Source organism: Corvus cornix, chromosome 23 (genome assembly GCF_000738735.6).
Source record: "Corvus cornix cornix isolate S_Up_H32 chromosome 23, ASM73873v5, whole genome shotgun sequence".
NCBI lineage: Eukaryota > Metazoa > Chordata > Aves > Passeriformes > Corvidae > Corvus > Corvus cornix.
Window position 1 is genome coordinate 4,724,331 of NC_046352.1, and position 25,015 is coordinate 4,749,345.

Below are 25,015 nucleotides of genomic sequence, written 5' to 3' on the forward strand. Positions count from 1 at the left end.
ACAAAGCAGACACCTTTTTCTAACCTCTTCTGCTCAGCTTCCTGAGCATAATTTCAGCACCTCAGGGAAGGCGGGATTCCAGGAATCCCTGGCTTTTGGGCATGAGCTCCACTGCTAATCTCCACTAAACAAAACACTTGTCAGGGCAACCACTCTTCTGTCTTAATTATAAATTTACGGTAATTTCCTTTGAGTGACAGCACATTCCTGCTGGTCATTATCAGCTGAGCTAGTTATACTGACACCCAGCAATTTCAGTATCCCATGGGAGCACTGCTACCTTTGGATATAACCCCCAGTTTCTGTGTTACTGCATGAAAAATCAAACTTTACAGTTAGTTTGGGCCAAACCACTGTTTTGGAGGCCTAATCTGCAATTCCTGGTAATTGGATGAGATAGCTGAAGGACAGAAAGTATGTTTAGGGGCCAAAGGATGAGAAAAACAGTTTAATCATCTGTAGTGGCACTACCTAAAGAGTTTCTCTTGTGCTACCTACTGAGAGAAACTTCATCCTTAGGGTTTATTTTTTCCTTGCAAGTCTCAAAGAAGACGAAACTTTAGACACAGAAAGAAAAAATCCCCCTTTTGCAGTGACCTATTCACCTGCAGCTGCCACCAATTCCCACTGTGAGCTCCAAGAACTGCTGTGGTCCAGCCAATCTGCTCAAGGTCACCCATGAAGTCGGAGGCAGCAGGTGAAGATCAGCTCTCAAGCTGTGCTCCTTACAGCACTGTCTTTAATTAACTGTGTGTACTCAGGTGCTAGGATAGATGGGTAAAGATCAGCAAATATTCTCCCAAGGAAAATATTTTCTGTAGAAGTTGTTGTCATAAAAGAGCAAAGGCAAAGAGCTGGGAGAAGTGAACTGAAAAGCAGAGCACACACCTTTGAGGGGGCTGAAAAGCAGAGCACACACCTTTGAGGGGCCGCAGAAGGAAAATGAACAATGCTGCCATGGCTTAGAGTGCAAGGGGGGTGAACTACGTAACAAAAGGAGATTGACAGAATCATGGGACCATTAAGGTTGGAGAAGACCTCCAAGATCATTAAGCCCAAGACTGTCAAGTCCACAGTCTACTGCTCAGAGCTACCACCTGACTCCCCCAGCAGCTCTCGGGGCTCCCGTGCTGTCTGGAGCCATGTGGAGCGGGTGGGAGAACCCCAGAGCGTGCGTGGCTCCCCAGCCCCGGGAGCACTTTCACTCCTTCCGACCGTGCCACGGCCACAGCGAGCCCAGGGCCGCTGGCGCTGGCCCAGCTGCTGTTGTGGAAAGGCCCCATCCCTGGGCAGGAAAAGGAAGTTGGCACTAAATCCATGTATATCAAAGGAAGTGAGTGGAAAGAACACAAGCCCTGCCAGAATGCTTAGCAACTTTTTCTTTTTTTTTTTTCCTCTTTTAAATAAAAGTTATCTTTACTTCCAAAGCTCTGAACTGGTGACAGCAGGCTTGAGGCCCTTTGGAGCTCAGGAGCCACACAGGTCCCTCTCCTGCTTGCAAAAAGCTTTTGTTGAACACTGCTTTGGACTTTAAATGCATGACATGGTACGAGCTGGAGAGTCTCTATGCCTGAAACACCAGGAAACGGGGCACGTTCCTTTTCCAAACCAAAGATAGGAAAAGAGAAGGAAGAAGAAATGGATGCAAGACCGAGCTATTGCCAAATTACCAGCAGACCTCTGACAGAACTGGAACTCTTCTGGACCTCTTCATAATGTGACAGTCTAGTACGACATGTTCAGAAAATAAAACTAATGGTTCCTTGACTGCTGAATGACAAGCTATTCAGAAATTATCCATAAGCTGGGATAGGAGGAAAGAGTGTGTAACTGGGATATAGAAGGGGCCCCTTACTACTTGTTACATGTTTATCCATGACAGACATTCGCTATAGTCTGTTGGCTTTGGCACCATTATCTGAATACCTCAGAATGTCAGTAAAGGAGAAATATATATATATATATATAGAGAGAGAGATATATTTTAAATAAAATATTTTTGGCATTCAATTTGTCTGTTAAAAAAGAAATGTGGTGTTCAGACATGCATGGATACCACTGCCTTCTCAGGACCAAGGAATGCTGCTCTTCTCATGCATACTAACTTCAAACTAGGAAGGATGGGAAAAGTCTTTTTGTCCCCATTTCAGCCACGTACTTCACAAGCTTTCAGCACTTCTTTGTTTGCTGCTTCATAAAAACAAACTGTACAGAAGGGGATCAGCAAACTCTCCACAGGATACAACAGGTTTGTTAGACAAGTCCCACATTGAGAACTACTGGTCTAATTCACAAGTCCTTCCCTGAGCTCATTCTCCCAGTTACCTTTGGTCAGAATAGTGTGGATACAACTCTGGTTTGGGCCCCTCAGTAGGGAGACTGTTGTGGTTTAATCTTTATTTATTATTTGATATTTTGCACTGCAAATACTGATCTAAAATCATGTAATTATTCTGCCTCAAGTTTACAGAGTTAATGAAACTGAAGCACTCCTTTGCCACAGAGAAGAACTTGCAAACAAACCAACTCTGACATTCCCAGCTCCTGGTGCTGCCCTCGTGACTCCCATCACCTGTGCTCTGAGACATTAGCTCTGACAAGCCCCAAAATAGCTGTTGTAACAAACAGAGTCATCCTCTGCTTCTGTTTCCAGCAAAATTTACCTTCTCTCATTTCTGAAGCAGAAATATTTTACACAGAGCAGCATTTCAGGCTCTGGCCTTCACACTCTCACCTTCCTCCTCCACTTTCACTGCTCACTGAGCTTCACACCAAGGAGCCAAATCCTAAACCACAGACTTTTTTGGGCCCATAAGTCCTGGAAGGTGTTTTACATGTTTTAGTTTTTCATATAAAGGTTAACAGCTTTGAGCATCCTTCAAGAATACATTTGACTTGTGTTGCACAGTTATACAGAAGGTTGTAACACAGAAATTGGGAGAAATAACACAAATCTGCCAGGGATGGAAGTCATAAAAATTACAGAAGTCTTACATGGACCTTTCCCCTAAACAGGAGTTCACTGAGCTAACAGAAACCCAAAGAAATGAGACAAAGGTACATGTTACTCTGATTTTTTTCATTATCTTTTGTGCACCTCTGATTTTGTCTTGTGCTCTACTCACCTGATAACTCCAAGAGTGAAAGTTTAGGCAACTCAGAATGTAGGACACTAGCTGGATATGCAGTAGTAATTCCGAGTAAAATGCTTGATTACAGAAGTCAGGACAGATTCCAAAGCCCGACATAAAAAAAATCAAATCTAGGTTTCATGAACTGAAATTGCCAATCTAAATAAAAAGCTTAATGGACTCACATCAGCTTTCCAAATTTCTAACCACAATGGCTCTGGCTTTAGGACATCCCCTTTAACAGCTCCTCAGCTGTTCCACAACTTAGCAAGGAACTTTGAAACATTCTATTGTAAACATATTAAGAGCTTTTGAAAATGAACTGCCTTGTCCTAGAATAACCTTTCAATTTCTCATGGCTCTCCTAAATGCTGTACCATAAACACTAGTGCCCAAAGATACATTTCAACAAACAAAAACATGCAGAAGTGGCAAAAATACTCACTGACAGACAGATGCCTACTTCTGGGTTCTGGTTGCTGATAAGGTGTGCTCACATCCCCCACAGATTGGGAAGTTTTAATCCTGACTTGCTTGGGCAGTCCAGAATGGGGTGAAGAACTGGTCTGCTGGGTAAAATGAAAAGAATAAATTAAAATAAAATAAAATGAAGTGAGATGAAGGAGCTCGAGCAGCCTGACCACAGTTTCAAATATATTATGCTTAGTACCAAGGAAGTGCTGAGCAACAGTTCCACAGCCCAAAATCTTATTAATTCAGAAAACACAAACAAAAAGTTAGCAAAAGAGCAAGGTTTACAGTTATGGTGTAAAACAGGAGTCAGAGAACTGGAACAAGCTATTGTACAGCTCAACTCAAGTGCATGATTTGCAGGTCTCAGTGTCTGGCACCACCAGGTACCTGTAAAACACGAGGGGCTCCTGTCCCCCCCTGAGGCCAGGACACAGAAGGACCCACAATTTCCATCAGCCACCTTGGCCAGCAGAGACAAGTTCTGAATCCTGCACTGTTTCAGAAGCAACCTGACTCCCCACAGCCTTTAAAAAGTAAATTCATAATTCAGACTGACTAAGTGAAAACAAATTCTGGAGTTTAATAGCACCAACAGTCAGGAGATGCCAAGATGAATTTATTCATCCTTCCCTGAACTTACATAGCTATTATCTAATTAAAGATCATTTTTCCACAGAGCCCTAATTTCATTCAAAGCAGGAAGAGGAATGAGACACATGGAACCTCCCCCAAGCCAATGAGATCCTGTGTTACAGCAGGGGCTCAATACCTACAGACACTTTCAATTTTAACCTTGACCCAACACACCTTGTTTTACAAGCAGGTGTAATATTCCCTTCCTCTTGAGTTACAGAATTTATCTTATTTGAGAAGAACATAACCAAAGACACCTCAGGGAAATAAATTCTGATTTCTGAAAATTATTTGAACATGACAGGCAAACAAGGCATGACTATTCCAAAAACTTTAATTCAATAATAAAGTACTGAATGGCTGCTCATTTAATAAGTACATACACTTGAAAGAGTAGGGAGAGAGCCTAATTTAAATCACATAAACCTCCACCCTGGGCAGGTTCATGGGAGCTGGATAAAGGGTGCAGAGGTCACCCCGTTGATGGACGGTCTGGTTTTGGTATTACAGGTGTTCCAACTTCACCAGTTCTCCCCACTGGTTTCTAAACATAAAGAAAAGACTGGCAACAGGCGTGAACCGACTGAGAAAAGAAACGAGTCACAGGAAGAGACGTAAGAAAATTAATCTGAATGCTGCTCACAAACACAGGCTCCTGGTACAAGGGACCCAGCTACTGCTGTAAAGTTCATTTGCTTTCTGTAGACATTTGTGCCAAAGTCACTTTTCCATCCCCAGAAAAAGAAAAGAGCACAACCAAAACAAAATCTGCATCCTGTACTTCAGGAAAATAATGCTTCCCGCTCCCTCAGTGGGATGAGATCATGCAGCCAAGAAACCTCCTTCAGGCTTGTGGGCTTTATCCCACGGAGGGCTCTCCTGTCAGGCAACTCAGAGCAGCAGAGGAAGTTGGAGGAGAGGGGGGGGAAACAGTGGCACTTACTGAAGGCTTTGCTGTTTGTTTCTGCTTTGAGTAAAAGAGGAAAAAACAGCTAATAAACGGACAACACCAGCAGTGGCTACTGGCTGGTGCAGGGTGAGATTTACCAAGTGTTTTACTGGTTATGCAAAGTTAGATGGTATCATTTGACAGCTGGCTGCAGCCTGGAGGCACTGACATCAACAGAGGGCTGGGAAAGAGGATTGTCTGACTGTGTTGTACCGAAAGTTGAGGCCACCTTTTGCAGGATGTTTCCTGACAACACAGACCACCAGGTCAGACCAAAGACCTTCTTTCCAAGTATTGTCTTCAGAAGAGGCAGCAACAAATGCTCAGGGAAAGGGCACAGGACAAGGAACAGCATCATCCCCTCCTAGACCTTCCCAGTCATTTGGGAAAGGGCTGTTAACACTCCTGAAGGTCTTTGTACTTCCATTACCATGGATCATCAAATTAAAGAACAGCTAGAAGTACATTTATGTTATCATGACAGTTCCAAGAATTACAGGTGTGATTATTTCAAGAGTTGAGCTCCCAGCCTGCAGAACTTGAATAGGGATGAACATTCCAGACTGACAAGCTACTACCAACAGAGCAGCTTTTTGTGTCACACTCTTCAGGAGAATGTGGTAATTAACAAAACAAGTATCTAAGCTATCGAGGTCTTTGGCTTGAAAAGCTGCATGAGATTAATTCTGAAGAAAAAAAAAAATAGAGATACTGGTTGAGTGAACTGTGTTTTCCAGTCACAGATCAGGAATAAGGGAAACTTCTGACTCTTTTTGCCCTCTTCAGCTTGCAGTTCATTCATTGTCCAAAATGGGCATCTTTGGGAGCTTGACTTAAAAGATTTATTTCTCATATTATGATCTTTTCTGCTGAAAAAAGCAAAGTACATTGATACTCACTGCCACAGCCACCTGTGGTAGATGAGAGCGAGCCAAGACACAAACCAATTCATCTTAGGTGTGAATACACCACTATTAGCAAAGGCAACTCAGTTTCCACAGAGTCAGGCTGGACTCAGTGCATCAGGGCTACAGAGCTGAAAAATCACTGGGAGCTGTCCCCAGGCTTCTCACCCAGGAAAAAAGTGCTAAAGGCTTTTCTTCAAGGACAGCCTGTGCTCCAAAGGCCAAATAATTCCACATGTCATCAAGTGTTTTCTGCCTACAGCCACTGGGTATTCGATATAAAATGGCCTTCACATGACAGCTTAAAAAGCTGCAATGTTTTAGCCCCCAAACAGCTGCTAAAGCCAGGAAAAAAAGTCCCAACACACAAAGATACTTATAGCTGAGCCAAAGCAAAGAGGATAAACACATGCATTTGCACCTGGGAAGAGTGATTTTCTAATCCCTGTTACTCCCAGGTAATGCTGCCATCCTGCTTTAGAGTCTTGAGGGGTAAACCCCTTCATTTTGCTGCAGTCCCAGAAGTTGTTACCTACATGGTTTCTGTCCTGGGACAGCAATAGTATCCTCAGGCTTTTCACATTTGAGCTCCGGTCTAAGAGATCTACAGCTTTATCCAGGTCATCTTGGTTTTTCAAAGGAATAGAGAGCTGCAAAGTAAAGAACAGGAAAAAAATCATTAGAAAAGACAGAAAAAAATAAGTCTACTTCTACATTAGGTATTTGAACAAACATTAGAAAAATACCAGAATATGAAACAGGATTCTGGTTGCTCAGTTATTCCACAAATTTTCATTCCAATACTGTCTTACTGTCCTTTTTAATGAGGTTTTACTCCCATGTCAGAGAAACGGCTGACCCTATGCGAATTCCTCTAAAGCACCACCCATGAAAGTATTAATTGCATTAATTGCTACCTGGATTTGCTGTTTGCAAAGAACAAGTCAGCCCCTGACTCTCTGATGAGAAAACGGTCTCAGAATACTTATGAATCCAGACCTAATGATCAAGTGAAAATTCGGTTTCAGGTAGAAAGAAGAAGATAAAGACTTTGAAAGAGGGAATCAAATTAGAATTTAAAACTTGCTGTTAAGACTCCATGAAATCAGGCTGAGACACCCTCTATTTTACAGCCCACTCACACCTTAAAATGGGAATTTTATTAACAAAGAACTCTCACTTTTGTCCTACTCTCTCTGGTGTTTGGGGTTTTGTATCTCTCTCATTAGGGCAACACCACAACAAAAAAACCCCAAAAACAAGGAAAAGCCAGTGTGTCCAGGATGAGAAAGCCACCAAAATACTTCTGATTATTAACAGTGACAAAAGCTGCTCCCTGTGTCACCTCCTCTCCCAATGGCAGTGCCCACAGCCCTCTCACTGCACAGACTGGCCTGCAAGAGCTGCTTTTGAAAGCAAAATACTTCAAATATTTTTTTTTTACTTTCCTAAGAGAGTGTCCTAAGCAACACCAGAACAAGGGAACAAGATGCTGATGTTTGTACAACACACACAGCAGTGAGATGCTTTATCAGGATCAGCACATTTGCATTGGGTCAGGGATTCAACACCGGCTTGTATTAAAGGAAGACCCAAAAATTAATATTTCTGGGTACAGAATTTGTGATGGGGAAAGGATGTATCATCCAGAGACCACTGACAGCTCAGTACCTCGTTGTTCATGTAGTGGAGGTCCAGGGGCTGCCCAAAGGCTGTTTTCACTTTCTGCTGCACGTCTTCGTAGCGCACGGGACGGACGAATGGGATAATCCTGGGAGGAAAGAAAATCACTGACTCAGTTCAGAGATACACCTGATAAAGCAATCAAATCAGATGGCTGAACCATTAAACCCACATTTGAATGGTTTCCTTTCATCCTCAAGCAGGTAGTGAACCTTTCAAATTTAAATTTGTATGTATTATTTCAATAAGGAATTACTGATCTCTGGCCCATTTCCATAGAGTTTGCCAAAATGCAACACTCAGCTGGAGATTTCAAATAGAATCCCTTTGTCCTGGGCAGAAAAGTATCCTTTTTTGAATAAATGTCTTTCACATTACAGGATACAAATGCCCCATGCACCTTGGCTTAAAAAATACCACCTGTTCTGGCACAGCTGAGATACTGCCACAAAGAGCTGGATTGTGAGCACCAATTAACAAACTTGTCACAAGGCAGAAATAACAGGATACAACAAGGTCTCCCCTGAGCCTCCTCTTCTCCAGGCTAAACAATCCAAGATCCTCTTCACACATGAACTATTATAATATCTGGTTATACTTTTTGTCCTCAATTGGAAGATTAGTGCTGTTTCCGATGCAATTTTTGCTAGTTAACTTCTAGGAAAAAAAATCAATTTCAACCAAAGAACTTTCAGTTTATTTATATGTATCTTCTTCCTATTTCTTTTGCTACATCAGCACACTACAAATGATCGAGGGACTGTTTGCACTTCCAAGTTACTGAGTGGACTATGGAAACTCCAGACCTGTCTTACTCAGAGGCAACTCAGTGAAATCCTGAATTATCTCACATGAGTTTGTGAGGAAAGGGAGGGAGAGTGGCTTTCTGTAGGGGCAATAGATAGAAGCTGTGGCTGCCCCATCCCTGGAAGCACGCAAGGCCAGGTTGGTCGGGGCTTGGAGTAACCTGGGATAGTGGAAGGTGTCCCTGCCCATGGCAGGGGTGGCACTGGGTCTTTGAGGTCCCTTCCAACCCAAACCATCCTGGGATTCTGTGATTCTGTAATGAACCTGTGCTTTGGAGAGAAGGCTCAGTTTCCCAATCATCCATCCACCCATCAATACAGCTTCATCAGCCTTGGGTATCCTTCCATGAGATGCAGCTTTTGTTTTAAATAACCCTTGTGTCAGTTGGCTTCCTCAGCCCCTTCCCATGAAGGGTTATCTTGCTACCAGACCTACAATGTTCAGCTATTTGGAAATAATTGTCCTTGTTAAAAAGCAGCCCACAATAACATTTTCTACATATTCCTAGAAACCCATACATGAAATTACAGTGCTCTGGCACCACATGAATGCAATGCAGCTCTCAGTCCCTTATAAAGGCTCCCATTCTACACTCAGTGCGTTCAAAAGCAGAGCTGTTCTCAGGTGCCACAAATTCTATTAGTTTAAAAACTCTGTGCACTCCTGTAACACAAAATCCTGGACTGCAGGGTTTAAGAAGCCCATTCCTGCCTGACCACCTTAAATATTTGTGGTTAGATCTGGCAGCGCCCGTGAAACCAAGCACACACACTGACATTCTGGGGCAAGCTCCCTGTCTGGAACTGCACACTGTGCTGGGAGCAGGGAATTCAGGCAAGCACAACTGCATAATCAGACTGACACACAATCAACTTTTCATTTTAGGAAAAAAAAAAACCCCTTCTGCCCCCCTGAGCTCCATGCCACGTGATATGCACCCAGCAGACAGGCAAGATGATAAGCCTGTGGTGACAGGATTTTGTTGCCGACTTCCCCTGTCCTGACATGGTGTGACAAGAAATTGTGACATGTCCCACTGTGGCTCTGGTGTCGTCCCGAAAAAGCCCCTGACACAGGAGAGTGCTGAGCAGACCTGGCTGACAAAGGAGGAAGCAGATCCCAGAGATGATTACATGTCACATTACTCTCTCAGCACAAAAAGTCAGTGACAGAATTCATCATGTAGGATTTCAGTGAAAGAAACAGTTCAAGTCTTGAGGAAGAGTAGAAATTATTCTCCACAGCCTGCTTTTCCAACAAAGAACACTTCTGCTTTCCTAACAGAAATCCCAAAATCTGACAAAGGAAGAGCTTCAACAACTCAGCCAATAACCTCTCCTAGAACAGGCTGTGAGGATCACTACAGACAACTTGTACTCCTGTACCATTGACCTTAAATTTGCATTTTATCATGAAACTGTGAACCACTTCATGTTGGAAGTACTGTCTGGCCTGGGAGAAACCAAAGGATTCCCACAAGATGGCTGTGAAGATGGCACGTACATTCATGCTTACAGCCCAATTAATATCTTCCAAAATACGGACATTATAACCCAGCATCAAGATCTCTTTTTCCCTCAGTGAGAACAGACTCAGAGACCCCAGACAAGCCTGGAGCCTTCCTGAGTGTTCACACAGCCACCAGTCAATAAATGTTTCGAGAGCTCCTCTCAATTTGATGGCAAGTAAGAGGCTTTTTGAGACCTACTTTGAAATATTTCAGCAAATTTATCCATTGCAAACAATGCTGTAAAAACTGAAACTGCTATTTCAGTTATTTCTGGGTTTTCTTGTAAAAGAATGTCTCTCAAAACCAAATATCAGAGGAAATAACAAAGAAGCTTTTACACCAGTGAAAAAAAATCTTCCCTTGTATCTATTGCTCAATCACAGCAGGGCAGTGATAACGACAGGGCATCAGGAAGTGAGAAACTAGAAAAGAATGACACTAATTTGATCAGCTTCATTTGGTTTTAGTTAAATGAAACGAAATGGGAACACATCTGAAATAAGACTTTCAGGCTGAACTTATTTCAGGGCAGACAGCTTTTAAAAATGCTGCAGTTCACTTACAAATAAATATTATGGAAATAAATCAGTGTTTTATGACACACTGATCTCTAAAAATAACCAAGTTGTGTGTGACCTGTTTGCTATTGCTTTCACTGTGTGATTTTCATTCAGGAAAAAGGAAAGCAAAGCCAACAAAATATTTAAGCTAAATTACTGATGACTAAATTACTCTCCTAAGCAGAGATCCAAAGCAGTGAAGGCCAACTTACCGTCTCTCCCCATTATGTTCAAACTTTATTCTGACATCATTCTGCAGGAGAAAGAACAAAAGGTGAGCTCACAATCAAACTCTGGCACACACAGAAGCATCATATCATGATTTTAATATTTTAACTTTCTCCACGGAAGCTGAAGCAGATGTGGAAACACGTGGCTGATACATGAACACACCATGTGAGGAATGGAGAAATTGCTGAAGGAGAAAGAGAAGGAAAAGGGTAAAAGCTAAGATGTAATTTTTGTAAACTGTCACTTAAACAGAGGGCACTGAAATAAACTTTAAAGAAAATTAATCTTTAACACTGCATGGGAATAATCTGAAATTCAGTCCTAACTGCTTATTAATCTGAAGTTAATTTTCTTTAAGCATGCTCAAAGCATGCATGGCAAAAAAAGAGAGAGAGAATGTGCTACATTCTTTATTCTTACTCCTATTTTTAATTTTTATTCCAATTTATTATTCTTTATTCTTAAGACACGGACTAAATCTCTGCTTTTGCAAAAATGCAGCCCCTGGAACTCAAGCTGAGTTACAAATAGGCTGATTCTGTGTCACCTTTTAAAGCTCTAAGGTTTCATCAAAGGGGTCATTACCTCCATCTGGATGGTTAAAAGCACTGACTGTGCAACCTGTGCAGTCACTGTAAACTCAGAAGATGCTCTGTGGCATGGAAGAGTCAGCAAGCTGAACTTTCAACTCTGGACATCGAAGTTCAAACCCCAATTTAGGTCAGAAAGACAAAAATAAAAGGGAAAAATCTGCTCTGATAAGACTCCATCATTTCTGCTGCACAATTTATGTGATTGGAATAGATTAAGCCATCTGTGAAAGCCTCAGACAATAGGCAATCATACATCTAGGAACTTCAAAAAAACATGGCCAGGAAATGCTCTTTAGCTGGAGGAAGTTTCTGGCAGGCCCAGTGGTCAAGAATGCAGTTCAAAAGCACCCAGGGAGGCCCTAGGAGGACACAGGATTCCTGCAGCAGTGCTGGAGGGACAGCATGGACCGGGGAAAATGACCTTCCCAATGCCAGCAACAACCAGCTGCAGGTGGGTCATTCACACCTAACTTTAAAGGGCATTTTTTTAGATGTGGGAAGACAAAGAACTTAGTCCAGAATTACTCCGAAATGAAACAAATTCTGGGGAACTCATCTGAATTGAGCAGTAAAGGAACAATGCAGCAAACAGAATAACATCCTATAAAAGATGTCTACCAGCCAACTCCTGATCAAAAAGTTGTTCTTAGACATATTGCATGAAGCAATGATTGCTTTATATCAGGATTTTCAGGAAAGTAAGGCTCTGGTTTTGTTTTAACATTATACTATTTTAAGTAGCACAGCCTAAAGGAACTAAACAGAACAGTTTGGATGCAATGGAATTCAAACCATTTTTCATATTAAATTTCTGACCTCAAGATGTGGTTTAGGCCCTGGAGCAGCCAACTGACACAGCTCTCACCAGTTGAAATTAGACAACACTAGAAGATCCCCAGGGCTCTTTGGAAACCTCTCTAACTTGCTGGTACCCAAGCAAACTACAGCCACTTTCTCAACTCCATTGCTTGCTTCGAAGCCTGTAATTTGGAGTAAAAGGAAAAAGGGGATGGACTTTGGCATTTATTGCTTGATTTTTCCAAAAGGACCTGACATTGCCCATTCATGTCTACTTATCAAAGATCTAAGAAAAGGTGTTCAGAGTGATCTTGGTGTTCCCATTTCAGAGAGAACCTAGAGGAGTTAAGCATCCAGTGCTTTCAGTTTCCCTTGAAAGCAGTGAATCCACCACTTCTTAAAGCAATTTGCATAAACTGTCCTCAGAGATGATTAAAAAGGCAAATCCAAGTTTAGCACTTCAGTGTTCCAGTTCTGTGACGTGGTATCATAAATCACAATTACAGATTTTGATTTAAGGCATCTCTGAATTTCTGTTTCAAAGTGATTTGGAAAGGATTTTGTACTACTTCATCTACGGATTTGTCCAACACATTCAAGGAAATCCCAGATCCAGCTGAACAAGTAGATTGTGAACAGGCAAAGCATAAGGAAGACAGACATGAACTTCAAAGCCTGCTCCAAAAAGCTTAAACCTGTAACAGGAATAAACCCGAGAAGAGTTATTTTACTGACATAGGAAACTTCTCCTGCTCATGTCAGTCTTGCTGCCAGTAACTTGATTTAATTTTGAACTACAGTAATGGACAAACAATTCTTGACTAGAATTGTTGCTTTTGCTTTGAAGCATTTAATTTAAATGACATTGAGCATCTCCAGACAAAGCTGCATTATTCTGTCCTTCCTTTTTACCAGAACATCAGTACCATTGTTTTCTCCAAGAAAAGTCTGGAGGAATGTGGAACCAACCTAAAGAGACTTCAAAGCATCGACTCCACCACTCATTACCTTGGGAATCACAGACTGGTTTGGGTTGGGAGGGACCTCAAAGCCCACCCAGTCCCACCCCTGCCATGGGCAGGGACATCTTCCACTACCCCAGGCTGCTCCCAGCCCCAGTGTCCAGCCTGGCCTGGGACACTCCAGGGATCCAGGGGCAGCCCCAGCTGCTCTGGGCACCCTGTGCCAGGGCCTGCCCACCCTCCCAGCCAGGAACTCCTTCCCAATATCCCACCCAACCCTGCCCTCCTTCAGCTTAAGGCCTTTTCCCCTTGTCCTGACCCTACAACAAATGTGCACACACTGCTACATCAGGACAGAGTCAGGGAAGAAAAGCCTTCCTGGCCTCCCACCTGCTTAAAGGAAATCCATAAAGTCACTGCACACAACCTGGAGACATACTCCTAATTTATAACTGCTAATATGGAAATGAAACCAGCTTTCTCACCGGAATTTTTTTTTCTTCCACTGCAGAGGCACACTGGTTCATTATTGCTGGGCTGCCCAAGAGGGGGGGACTGCTGGCATTGTGCTTTTTCTTTAAAAAACAATAAAATCACTTTAAAAAATGGAAATATGACTGTGAAATCAGAAAGCTACTTGCTAAATTTTTTAGCTGGGCAGACCAAACCCCATAAAAAATACATGTGGGGAGAATGCAGTATACTAAGATGTTGCAAATTATCAAATACATGTATATACATATATATATACATATATAATGTAATATATATTAAATATTTTATTTAAAAATAAATATAGAGCATATACAATATAAGATATATAAAATTTATACTATGTTATATTATATTATATATAAAATACATAAGATCTTACATAAAAGCATAAAAAATAGAAAAGCTACCATATTTGCCACAGTCTGAGCAGGACCAAGGAGGATCTAATTCACATCTGATGCTTTGGCTGTTGGAAGCACAGGACAGAGCCAAGGCAGCAGATCCTCTGTCCACCTGCTCTGCCCCCTCTGCCTCCAGGTCACCAGTTCAGGTACTCACTAACTGGCCCATTACCTGTTTGTTGGAGTGAGCAGTGTCTTTATTCTTCATGGTGTCATACCCAGGCAGCCGGTGACGTCTGCCCATCTGGAGTGCCACCAGGTCTTTCATGATGGACTTCAAGGCCTCTTGTTCATCTGTGATGCACAAGAATTTCAGGAGTAAGTTGTCTGGGTGAGCACCAACCATGGCATTTCTGCACCTCTGACAGTTCTGCACTGGTTTTCTGCTGGCTCATAGAACAACAATCCTTTTTAGGACCTTTGCAAATACACTGTGATTTCATTTAGTCGTAAAAAAGCCCAAACTTAACCAAATATCACAACATAATAAACTGACAGATAAATGTTAAGTCACTTGTCCAATGTCATAGAAGGATCTGGCCAGAGTAAGGATGAGAATCAATATCCCCAGCCCCTAATTCTGTTCAAAAGGCTTCACAACAAACAGTAAAACTTGGACAGATTTGCGAGACCATCACAGGGCATTTAGGAAGGGCAAACTGATGTGCTTCTGCCAAGGAAAACCTGGTAAAAGTCTATTCTTTCCCATTTTATATCCTGTTAACTCTGAATTCTTGCTTGCTAGTGGAACAAACCATGGCCAGTAGAAAGAGAAATGAAAATCTGGACGAAGAATCATCTTGGAGTATCTCTGAACACAAATCCACTTGCACTGATTGCCCCAACACATTCCTCTCTTCCCTCGGAACAAGCTGATGGAATAAAATTCAAACCATTTCATGAGATTTCAAGATCTGCTGAACAGGTTCAAGTTGTCCAGCACTAAGAACACCGTCTGCTGGCAAAGTACAATCCAGCAGGTTCAATTCAAGGCTTCTTGCCTTGCAGCAATATAAAAACACACACTGATTTTTTTCTTGTATGTTCCACTGACTAAGAATTACTTTCTGAAGATTCCTGATGTAACCAATTTAAAGTATTCTCTCCCATTGCCTATGAGTTTTGAGAAGCAATATTTAGCAGAACTTTGTGCAACGTTTAGAGAAAAAAACAAAGATGTAAAAGGACAGAAATGCACAGTAGCTGGGCTGTGATGGATGGTGCATGAAGGTCTAAAAGCTATGGAAATTAATCCTTTACTTGAGCAAGGATAACCACCCTAAATTCCTTGATATTACAAAAGGTAAAGGAAGCTGCCAAGCGAAGTTTTGTCCAAAATGGGATTGCTCTGGGCACTTGGCTGCCAGGCACTGTGCCACAGCTAACAAAGCAGCACCTCATGCTGTCACTCTGCTCCTGGCACATTCCTGCCCACTGGATTGGCTGGCTGGTGTCTCACATATCAAGACTCAAAAAGGTTTTAGGGATGAAGTGCTGTTTCCTTGGCAAGTAATACACCCAGTTAAATCCTTCCTGATATTAAGGCATTACTTAGGCATGGAATTTGAAGCAATGATTTGATCAGCTCTGGACATGCCAAGGAGAATCTGCCCTTTCTGAAAGAGTCTGGGAGGACCTGAACCCTAGTTTTGAATGTAAAGCTTTTTTTTTTTTTTGGTAATTGGGACTTTTGGAAGTGATGTGAACCAGATGAGGCCATCACAGCCCTACTCACACAATGGTGTGTCAGGTGTGCAGTGCCTGATATGCACAGCTCCTCCTTTCTTCCCTCAATATGTCACTTTGAGGAGTTTGAATTTAAATAAGTGTTTTTGAAGCTGATCTGTAAATAACTGAAACTTAATTTTAAAAATCCACCATGGCTACACACTCATCCCTCATTCATGGCAGTGGTTTGATGGGTAATCACTTGCATTTGGAAGAGTTGTCCTGGGAACAGCTGCTGAACATCAAATGATGGACTGACTCGCATCTGTATTTCTCTGTAAAAGGGACTCATTGGGACTATTTGTTTCTGCAATTTCAAGTCGTGCATTTGTTCACGAGTCTCTCCAAAGCAGTTAGCTTATGTTTTATGCAGAAGACTGGCTTAATAATTAATCAATGTCTGAATAACAAACTAGATTCTTGCAATGCTTAAAGATGACTGATGTGGGACACACATGGCTTGTAAAGCACGCAGGGAGCAAATCCTGCCAAAGGTTAGAAGCAAAACAGGGGAAAAATACACCTATTTGTAAGGAGGAAACATCTGAAGAAGTCCCAGTCAGAACAGAAGTCACACTAGGATTATCTTTGCTGCAACCAATAGTTTCTGCCCAGGTCTATTTTAGGTTTCACAGGATCCCAAAATGGTTTGGGTTGGAAGGGACCTCAAAGCTCATCCAGTGCCACCCCTGCCATGGGCAGGGACACCTCCCACTGTCCCAGGCTGCTCCCAGCCCCGATGTCCAGCCTGGCCTTGGGCACTGCCAGGGATCCAGGGGCAGCCCCAGCTGCTCTGGGCACCCTGTGCCAGGGCCTGCCCACCCTCACAGGGAGGAATTCCTTCCCATATCCCATCTATCCCTGCCCCCTGGCAGTTTGAAGCCATTCCCTGTGTCCTGTCCATCCAGGCCCTTGCAAAGCCTCTCTCCGTCTTTCTTGCAGGCTCCCTTCAGGCACTGGAAGCTGAGTCCTTACTCTGTCCTGAGAGCACCCAACATCTGAGATACATCCACTGTGGACTTCAGAATGTTACATCAAAAACCAGAAACATCAAGCCTAGACCAGAGCATGGAAGGGAATGAAAAGAAATCTCCCAATGGATCTGCAGAAGGTGTTAATTACAGAAAAACTCTTAAAAAAGGAACGCAGAGCAGAGAATATAAAAAAATCCAAATCAAAACCCACCAAATCTCTGCTGTCCAAGACAAGCCAAATGAGACAATAACCACATTGTGGCAGTGGAGAAGAGAGAGCACTCCTTGACATTCCAACTGTGTGGAAAGAAGCGAGGGGTGTAAGTAACACAACCAAAGCAAGAGGCTGCTTTTTGAGAAGCACATCAGCCAAAGGAAATAATTGCTGGGATCTATCTCAGCACTAAGTAACCCCTTGTGGGACAAAAGTGTGAAGAAACAGCTGTGAATGAAGCTAAAGTTCCAGGTAGGCAACGGCACAACTTTTTCTTTTTGTTTTTTAAAGTTTCCAACTTTACAGTTGAACGTTTAACCTTTACCTTTACTGGAGTGCCTCCAATTTACTGGTACTCTTTCACTTTGATGGTATTAAGCACAACCTTGGAGTCACCTCGCAGGCAAAGGCTGAAACTGTGCACAACAAAATACTACAACCTATGGCCTGGAACATCCCTGAGGTTCCTACCACCCAAAACACTCAGGGAAGAGCTGGGATACAAGTTTTCCACTACAGCGCAGTTTGGGTTTGGCCAGATACCAGGAGGATGAAGAAGAGCTTGTCTTGGCAGAGTTCCTTTGGGCAAGAAGCAAACCAGCTATGAAAGCAGTTTATAACTGAGGGCTCATGACAAGAAATCAAGTCAATCAAAGAATATGTCTGGGAATAAGAATTCTCCTTTAAACAGGATCATCACTGGAAAGCAAAGATCAGTGGTTACAATGGTTGGCTACAGGCGTTTGATCCCGGGTTCCAGGCTGTGTACAGCCAGCTTGCTCAGTCACTCGTGTCACAGAGGACACATCCAGCCAACTACGTGTCCCTTACTACTGATTGTAGCTTGGCTACAAAGAGAATTTATTTATTAGCTGAGGCAACTTGTGAATTAACAACACAAACTCTAAAGGGCAGCATCTGGCAAACGCTAGAGCTCAACACTCTCAGGCCCAGAGTGGGACTGTTGGGGTGTCCTGAGCAGGACCAGGAGGTGGACTCCATGATCCCTGTGGGTTCCTTCCTACTCCAGATATTCTATAAACCCCAGTTAGTGCCCTGCAAGGTCTGTATCTCACTCACTGCAGTCGCTCTAACACTGAAATACTATTTATCTTCATAAAACTGGAACAGTTCATGTTCTAACAAAGGTGATGGAACAACTTCAGGTGAGTTTGAATCTTATAATACATTTTTTAGTAGTCTTACACTGAGTAGTCTTACTACTACTAAACCATACATCCTGTAATTCATGCCTATGTTGATGAGGTAGGACATGACAGAGTATTTACCTCTTAAAAATATAAAATAAAGTCAAATATTGATCTGAGCTAGTGTAGGGAAAAATTGTCTCCAGTGAGGACACAGCACTGTGATGGATTTAATGTTGAGAAGCATGAGCACTCCTTTATTTCCATCCACACAGAGAATTTCCATAGACTGCCTTGGAGAAGCACGTGGAGCAGCGTTACATTAATCACACAATGCAGAAGCCGCTACAAATGAAAACGAAGCAATTTTTGGAGTGCACTGAGAGACCCTGTTTTGCCTGGTCTCCAGTAGGTCTGGGAAACACAGTTCTGCTTTGTGCGGGAAAGATGTTGTCCAGGAAATGCTTTTCATGTTTTAAAAACTACACTCAAGGATTTTTATAACTTCGATAAAAGCAAACTGCTGCTCACAGAGAAAGTTATTCCTCTCCACAAAGCATTTACTTCAACCAATCCGTGGTTTGTTACACAGGTCTGAACAAGTCAGAAATGGAAACAGTTTTGAAAAAAAAAAAAGTCACAAAGAACAGCGAAAGTATCTGCACATGGATAAAAACAGGAAGTCTGTGAACCCCCCTAACCCAGGATCATGTTTTATGTGGTGTGATAGCAGGAGCCACGATGACACATTGGTTTAAAAGAGAAAAAAGTGAATAAATCTGTGTATTTGTTATCTACCACTGCAACAGCAAAGCTGGTTTGGGCAAGTGATTGGCAGATCCAGGGGCAATGAAGAAATTTTAGACAAACTGTGTCTCTGTTAAAGGTCTCAAAAAGGTCTTTTGAAAGAGTTTCATTTTGAGTCCTTTGCTGCGGGCAGTTCAAGTGGTACCAAAATGCTGCTGTGCCCCAGCTTTGGGAAATCAAAAATGACCTGGTCTGTAGAGTGAGGAAAAATCAGAGAGCTCTAGGAGGCTGACCCTTGTAGGATATATTCAGGATCCCTCTTCTCATTCACAAATTAAAGGACAAAAATGGGATTTGGGATTTGAGCTGGTCCTAACCTGCAGGCTCAGCCCTGCTCCCTCCCCCCGGGTGTCACTGGGTGCGTGTGAGCCAAGGGAAGGAAGTGACACAGGCAGGAAAACCCAGCAGATCGAGGGAAGGACTGGAGCGAGCAGGGCCTGCACACCTCAGAGCCAGCACCGCTCACCCCTGCACAGGGACAGCGAGAGAGGCAGAGATCCCCAAGAGCCCTATTCTCAAGCCTGCCAAGGAGGGTCTGCAGGGAAATCAAGCTCAGGAATTGTCCCGGCTGTGCAGGGCTCGGATCCACTCCAGGTGAGCCCTGGCTGAACCACCGGAGCTCCAGCAAACTCTGACATCAACCACCCCACGTGTCCTTCAGGTGGGTTACAAAACACCAGATTAAAGAACATCAGAGCGTGATATACAGCCCATTACCCATTATTAATCAGATTATTTGATTAGAGTTGCTGAATGAATTTAGGTTTTTCCCATTATAAAGGGATCTGGTTGCAGCTGTGCCATGATACACAAAATGCTATGGTGGAGTGGTCCATGAAATTGTATTTTTTCATTCTGCACTCACATGTCTACAAACACAGGTCCAACTGCCATTGGAAAACACTTTAATGGAAATCCAACTTCCTACTTCTAAACCATTTTAAGTTTATGAACCACCTTGCTGCTCTAAACAGAGCAGATTGCACTATTCCTCTCTTTGTAGCAGAGAAATTTAGTGATGGATTTGCATGAATTTGTTGTATTTACCAAATCAAAGCAGAGTAAAGAGATATTGAAGCAGCTGTAGAGGAACATTTGCAATGCTTTTTGAATTTAAAGTATAAAAGCTAATCATGCATGCAGACTAAATGAAGGAGAGTCTTAGAAAACTAAACTTGGTTGTAGGGAAGACATATTAAAGCTATAGCCCATGAAGCCATGAAACTCCACACTTAGAACAGCAGGGATTCCCTTGCCAACATGCAAATATGAGTAAGTTCTGGTTTAGAACGATTAAAAGTTTAATTCTAGAACCTCTCTTTAAGCTGAAAAAGGAATTAGGAAACACAAGATCCCCTCCATAAGCAGTTCTTTACACAGAACATACAGTCCAAATCCAAATTAATTTGAATTAATCAATCAAATTCAGTCATAGCAACTCCTCATAACAACATCTCCCTCTCGAAAAAGAGTTCTTCCAACTCCTTTGCTTGTTTTTACATGTTGCTGTCTGGGCTAAGAATGGCAAATGAGAACTCGGGGGAGCTCCATAAAGGAAAATCTATTTTGATGGACTCCGAAGCTGCGATTAATACCAAAAATTTCCCCAATTAAGCTGGAGCACAACAATTCCCGTCTCAAGAAGAGCCAATCTCTCCTGGAGGCTGAGCGAGCTCCCTGAGCTCAGTCCGACCCGCTGATCCCCGCCGGCTCTGTCTGGCCAAGTTTAGTAAAAGCCTGGGGCACCGTACGTTTTCCGTAAACCGATTTTTACCGTTTTAACCAAATCCGTGAAAACGCACCGTCTCCCCGCGGCGCTGCCGATGCCCGGGGCCGCGCACCGGCCCGAGCGCCCCGCGCCAGCCGCCCGGACCGCGGGGAGCCCCCGCTGCCGTCCCGAGAGGCTCGTCCGCGCCGCCGCCACTCCCTGCCCGCCCCCTCCGTGCCCGGCCCGTGACGCGGCCCCGGTTCCCGGGGCTTCTCTGCCGCTTCTCACCCATGTCTGCGGGCGGCGGCCCCGCTCACGGCGGGCGCTGCGGGACGGCGCTGTCACCGCCGCGGCTCCATGGCGGCCGGGCCGAGGGGGAGGGCTCAGAGCCGCCGCCGCCACATTCCCAGGCCCCGCGCCGCCGCCTCCTCCCGGCGGCCGCGCTCCGGGAGCGGCGGGCGGGGGGTGGGAGGGGCGCGGGCGCTCCCGGTGCGTCCCGGGCCCCCCGGTCCGTCCGGGCCGGTCCCGCCGCCGCCGCCCGCAAAACAAACCGCTCGGCGGCCGCCGCGCACCCGCCGCCTCCTGCCAATCACAGCGGCACCCGCCGCCGCCCGCCAATCAGCGCCGCCGCCGAGCCCACCCGACGGCGCTGCCGGCCAATGGGCGCGCGAGCAGCCGCGCCGCCCGCCCCGCCTCCCCGCGGAGCCGGCTGTCAATCACGGGGGCCCGGCGCGCCGCGGCAGAGCCACGCCCCCTCGCCCCACAGGAGGCGGGGCGCGTCAGACCACGCCCCCAGAGCTGTCAATCAGCGTGACGGACGGCGGCGCGGCCCCGCCCATGGGCCGGGTCCCAGAAAGGAAAAATCCGGTTTTGTCCTTGTGCCCGCGCTGTATCTGCAGCAGAGCGGATCATATCGCCTTTCAGACTGCATTGTAGTAGAAATCCAGCCACTTTCCCTCCTTAATACAAGCCTTGTATTTGTGGTGTCATCCTGGTAGCTTTTTGCCCCTGTTCCAAGTCGAATTCCTCTCTCATTCGACAGCATCATTGCTGATCTTGGAACCACTTTTTGATACGCTCTTTCACAGCTTCATGATGGCTCATCACTATCCTTTATTAACCACTAAATCTCAGTTTCCCTTCCTCACTAATTTCCGATAAAACACTCTTGGTATCCATCACAAATTTCCCCTTGTCCATAAATTCACATCCTTGCACTCTCTGCTGCCGCATTTCATCTCATTTCTATTTCTTGCTCTTCAGTCATCCAATCTCCAAGATACTCCAGTTCCCTCACATTATTGAAGCCTCCCACTTCTGTTCATCACCAGATTTGATTTTAATGCTCGCTCTTTGTGCCAAGTTCATTATAAAAAGGTTTTTCTATGAGAGGGAAGAGCCCACCCTGTGCCCTGGGAGGCAGAAATTTAGCATCAATTCCCTACCACACCAGCCCTGATTTCAAACCTCTCCATCATCACCTCACCACTTGTTATTTTTGCTTATCTTGCAGTTCCTACATGTTTGCACATAAAATTCTCAGTTGAAGTCCTGTTAAATGAGAATGGTTCCATGTCCTTTGTGGAGAAACTCAGTTTACTGAGCCCAAAAGATATTAGACCAGTGAGTGGCAGCTTGGGACAGGAGCCAGGAGCTCCTGGCAGATGGTAGGAGACACCCACCCTGGTGGAACTCACTCTTCCCATCTCCAACTGCCCAGGATGTCTGGATTTCACTGAAGCTTTTTTCCCCCCTTTACCAAATTGAAAATAGAATGATTTGTCCTTAACAGCTCATCACTTCACCCACCTGCCAAGCCTCATGTGTAAACCAACGATTTTATCTCTTGATTTGTGGTTTCCCCATTTTACAGACATTCTCACATCACTATCTACATGCAAGTGCAATCAGGAGTTTTTTTTTGGGACCACTGCAGATCCTCACACCTTTTTTATTTTTCCCAACAAGCTGGTAAATCCTTCCTGAACTGGAATCCAACTTTCTACCAAAATAAGTGCCCCTTTTTTTGTGTAACTTGAGAAAAAAATGAGTAACTCCTTTCTGACTTTAACTGTGTATTTAATACTGTACTGGTTTTGTGCACAATCACAGAATCTCAAAACGGTTTGGGTTGGAAGGGGCCTTAAAGGGCCCACCCTGCCCCACCCCTGCCATGGGCAGGAACACCTCCCGCTGTCCCAGGCTGCTCCCAGCCCCAATGTCCAGCCTGGCCTTGGGCACTGCCAGGGATGCAGGGGCAGCCCCAGCTGCTCTGGGCACCCTGTGCCAGGGCCTGCCCGCCCTCATAGGGAGGAATTTCTTCCCAATATCCCATCTAAACCTTCTCTCTATCAGTCTGAACCCAGTTCCCCTTGTCCTGCCACTACAGCTCCTGATGAGAATCAGGTTATTTGTTTTACACCAGCTGATATTCCGTGGTTTTCCATCTGGATTGCCCACATCCTTCCACCAAAGCTGCAGCTTTCCAGCAGAGAAGCTTCACTCCTGTAAACAGCAACTGCAGAACATACTTAATTCTTGAATTTATTCAGATTGTCTGATGCCATTTAATGTAAAATCATCAGTAAAGATATTCACAGAGACTCTCCAGGAGCTCCTATGTTTCCAGTCAGCCCATTTGTTTTAAAGGAACTTTATAAGGCCTAGTTGTTTAATGCTGTCACACAGCATCAACTAAGAAAAGGAAGTGTAATCCCTATTTTAGGGACTTAAGGGCATTGCACAGAGAGACAGTGACTTGTTAAAAGTTACACAGGAAGTCTGGATTAGACCTTTGGGATTTAACTCCTGGCATCTTTTCTTAATCACTATGCCAATCATCTTATTTTCTATTTTGGTAGTATTTCCATTTTCTGAAGCATGCCTGACTCAAAGAGCCTCTTTTCCTTGCTATCAGATGTACTATTCCTTCTTTCCTTCCTGTTTCCCTTCTTGTTTAGGCAGACACATCCTTCCGGGGGAGCTGAGCAGGCTCCAGGCTGAGCCTTGTCCCATGCCAAAACTTCCTTATTCTACATCTGGGACTCCACAGCCACAGAAGGGGGCAAGGAGGAGAAACCCTGTAAACAGAACCAGAGAATCCTTGAATGGTTTGGGTTGTAAGGGACCTCAAAGGCCATTCAGCCCAACCCCCTGCCACTGTCCCAGGGTGCTGCAAACCCCATCCAACCTGGCCTTGGACACTTCCAGGGATGGGGTATCCAATCTTCAAAGGATGCATGAAAGGGTTCTGCACTGTCTTCTGCAGATATAAGAGTAATCTCACTGATTCCAGGCTGTTTTGTCTCTCCTAACCATTTCTTGTTGTGTCCTCAGCTTTGAAAACAAAGTGAATGGAAGAGTATCACAACTATCCAACTCTAGGACAGCATGACAGGATATATATGGGCCCAAGTTTACCTCTCCCCCAGCAGAAGACATGAATCACGTGCAAGTCCTGTAAGCCAGGCGTGAAGCAGCCTTTGTCAGGCGGCAGGAGCAGGTGCGCACACCTGTGCGTGTCCTGCTGCCCAGGGCCGGGCCCGGCGGCCAACAGCGCTCCAGCAGAGGGGGCTCTGAAGCTGCTGAAAACCCAGGAGCTGCTCTGCCTTTGGAATGGCAAAATTAGAGAAGGGAGGGGACGAAGCACCTCTAAAATATTATCTGTTTTTAGATCATTACTTCCTCTAAGCTGGTAGTCTGGACTGTTTCTAAAACAGCACAAATGAAAAAGCTCAAAATTAAGCGCTTCTTCCAGTCACAGGCCCCAGAATAATCTCAGAGACCACTTTTTCTCTACACCTATTGCTGTGTATTGTGTTACCATGGAGGTTTTCTTTCAAGTATTTTCGAGCCATTTACTGATCACTAATTAATTATGTGCTTTTCACTCACAGGTGGTATCAGAGCAGGGGCTTGCCCAAGGTCACAGAGCCAGACAGCTGTGCCAGATGTTGGCTGTTCCTTAATATTTACAAAAGGGAGAACCTCTCATCTTTTTTTTCTACCTGCATTCCCCTACATTATTTTATGGCACTTGTTTTGCCCCACTGACAGGCAACCTGCTTCACCCATTATCTACCAGTCCAGCACTTTTTACACCGTTTCAATTTGCACAAGCTGCCTCCTTCCACCATAGCGGAAGCTGAGAAAGTTTCTCTGGAGTACTCCAAAGCACAGATCCAGGCAGAAAAATAATCTATGAGGCTGCAAATACATTTCTAGGGTAAAAGACAAACAGTTCTTAGAAAAAAAGCATCTTTTCTGAGCAGGGGTTACTAACACAAAGTCCATATATAGCTTAA

The 25,015-nt window shown here is 44.2% G+C and overlaps 1 protein-coding gene across 2 annotated transcripts in view; it reads right to left on the reverse strand.

The window, feature by feature from the left end:
* Window positions 1-21,125, reverse strand: part of MAP3K3 (mitogen-activated protein kinase kinase kinase 3) — a 37,293-nt gene extending 16,168 nt beyond the window's left edge. Inside the window, exons 1-7 of one of the 2 annotated variants that reach the window (XM_039564497.1) lie at window positions 21,000-21,125; window positions 14,305-14,426; window positions 13,722-13,811; window positions 10,865-10,905; window positions 7,764-7,863; window positions 6,629-6,742; window positions 3,577-3,700 (exon numbers count right to left, since the gene is read on the reverse strand). In XM_039564497.1, the coding sequence (XP_039420431.1) occupies window positions 3,577-3,700; window positions 6,629-6,742; window positions 7,764-7,863; window positions 10,865-10,905; window positions 13,722-13,811; window positions 14,305-14,426; window positions 21,000-21,003 (595 nt within the window). In that variant the 5' untranslated portion in view covers window positions 21,004-21,125. The remainder of the gene's footprint in view (window positions 1-3,576; window positions 3,701-6,628; window positions 6,743-7,763; window positions 7,864-10,864; window positions 10,906-13,721; window positions 13,812-14,304; window positions 14,427-20,999) is intronic. The other variant, XM_039564499.1, reaches the window with a different exon arrangement.
* Window positions 21,126-25,015: the final 3,890 nt, after the last annotated feature.